We start from the raw sequence: 1,894 nt of genomic DNA on the forward strand, positions 1-1,894 counted from the left end.
CCCCTGCTGTCACCGAAGGCGTCGGTGGCGGGAGGTGCGGGGATTAAAAAAAAAAAAAGGGGGGTCCGGAGGGGAAGGCGAGGGAATGGCTGAAGTCAAGTAGTCTCGACGAACAGTAAGAAGCACTTGAGGATCATGGCTACGTCCGAAACGGCACGTTTGGGGCCGGTTTTGGGTTGGGTTGACGCGAACCCGCTGTCATTTCTCTAAGGCACAGTCACCGAAAGCTTTCGCTTGGAGGCTTTGGGCGCTTCTGGGGCTAAAGTGCGGGATCCAGAGCCTCCTCCTCGCCCCCTTCCCCGCCTCCCCTCGCGGGGCAGACGGAGGGGGGGGGCTCCATTAAGCCAGGGGGGTCTCCACGGCGTACGGCTGGAAGGGGGCCGAGCCCCCGGCGGCCGGCTGCACCCGGAGGGGGGCGTACAGCGGGGACCCCGTCTGCGGCCCCCCCCGGCCCCCTTTGTGGAGGCCGGCGGGGAAGAGCGGCTCCGGCGGCCGCTCCCCCGACGGCTCCCCGCGGGGCAGCGCCTGCCGCCCGCCGGGCAGCAGCAGCGGCGGCGGCTCGGGCAGCCCGTAGGCGCAGAGCTGCAGGAGCCCCCCCCCGTAGAGGGCGGCGGGGGGATGCTGCGCGGCCCCCGGGTAGGGCAGCAGCGGGTAGGGACCGGCCAGCAGGTGCGGCGGGGGCGCGGGGGGCGCCGGCCACACGAGGCGGCCGTGGGGCTGCGGGGGAGGCTGCGGGGGGGCGCGGGGCGCCGGCGGCCTCCGGAGGAGGCTCTCGATGGCGAAGGAGCTGGAGAACTTGGCGGCGCCGCCCGCTGTCGCCGCCTCCTTCTTAGCGCCGGGGCCCGGCGCGCAGTTGCAGGGCGAGGAGGCGCAGCAGCACCGCGGGGAGCCGCCGGGGGACGCGGAGCCCGCTCCGGTCGCCTCCCCCGGTGCTGGCGGCGGCGGCGGCGGCGGCGGCGGTGGCGGCGGGGCGGCGACGGGGCGGGCGGGCGGCGGGGCGGCGCGGCTCAGGCGCTTGCGGCGCCGTCGGAAGACGCCGTCGGCGAAGGTGTACTCGCTGCTGGGGTTGAGCATCCAGTAGTTGTCCTTGCCCCAGGGCCGCGCCGGGTCGCGCAGCACCTTGACGAAGCAGTCGTTGAGCGAGAGGTTGTGGCGCACCGAGTTGCGCCAGCCCGTGTAGGCGCCGCGGAAGAAGGGGAAGCGGCTCATCAGGTAGTCGTTGATCTCGGCCAGGGTCAGGCGGCCCCCGGCCGAGTCCCGGATGGCCATGGCGATCAGCGCGATGTAGGAGTAGGGCGGCTTGGGGCGCCGCGTGTAGGGCTTCCCCTTGGCGCTCTCGGGCGGCGGCGGCGGCGGGGGTGGCGGCGGCGGGGGCTGCTGCGGGGCCGGGGGGGGGCTGCTGCGGGGGGCGCCCCGTCCTCCCGGCCCCGCCGCCGGGGCTGTTGGCGGCGCAGTCGCCGTCGGAGCCCAGCTCGCTGTCTGCCGGCGCCGGGGAGAGGGAGCCGCTGCCTTCCTGGTCGCTGCCGGCGCTCAGCTTGTCCTCGTAGTGCTGCGAGAACACCTCCAGCTTCATGGCGCTCCGCCGATCGGCCGAGGGGGCGACCCCCGCCCCTCGGCGCGGCCCCGACGGCGAGGCCGGGGGGGAGGCGGCGGGGCCGGGCGAGGCCGGAGGGGGCGGCTCTGGCCCCGCACCGCCTTGGACAGCTCCGCGGAGGCCGGACGGGCACCGGGGCTCCGCGCCCCGGGCAGCTAAGCGGGCACAGGCACCGGCACCGACACCGGGATTGGCACCGGGGTTTTTTCCGAAGGCTTCGCCCTCCGCGTCCTCGTCACCCTGCGAGGCTGCCGCTCGCTCTCCGTCCCCCTTGTCGCTCACGCGGCTTGCTCCATGGGG

The 1,894-nt window shown here is 75.2% G+C and overlaps 1 protein-coding gene across 1 annotated transcript; it reads right to left on the bottom strand.

Annotated features, from left to right (window-relative positions):
- Positions 1-339: 339 nt before the first annotated feature.
- On the bottom strand, positions 340-1,573 carry FOXQ1 (forkhead box Q1; the record flags this gene model as incomplete). The annotated part of the gene is given in 2 exon segments (XM_084281478.1): positions 340-1,390; positions 1,392-1,573. Coding segments are annotated over 2 exon segments (1,233 nt in total).
- Between the last annotated feature and the right edge of the window lie 321 nt (positions 1,574-1,894).

The sequence above is a fragment of the Netta rufina genome (assembly GCF_964035555.1).
Source record: "Netta rufina genome assembly, chromosome: 2".
Classification (NCBI taxonomy): domain Eukaryota; kingdom Metazoa; phylum Chordata; class Aves; order Anseriformes; family Anatidae; genus Netta; species Netta rufina.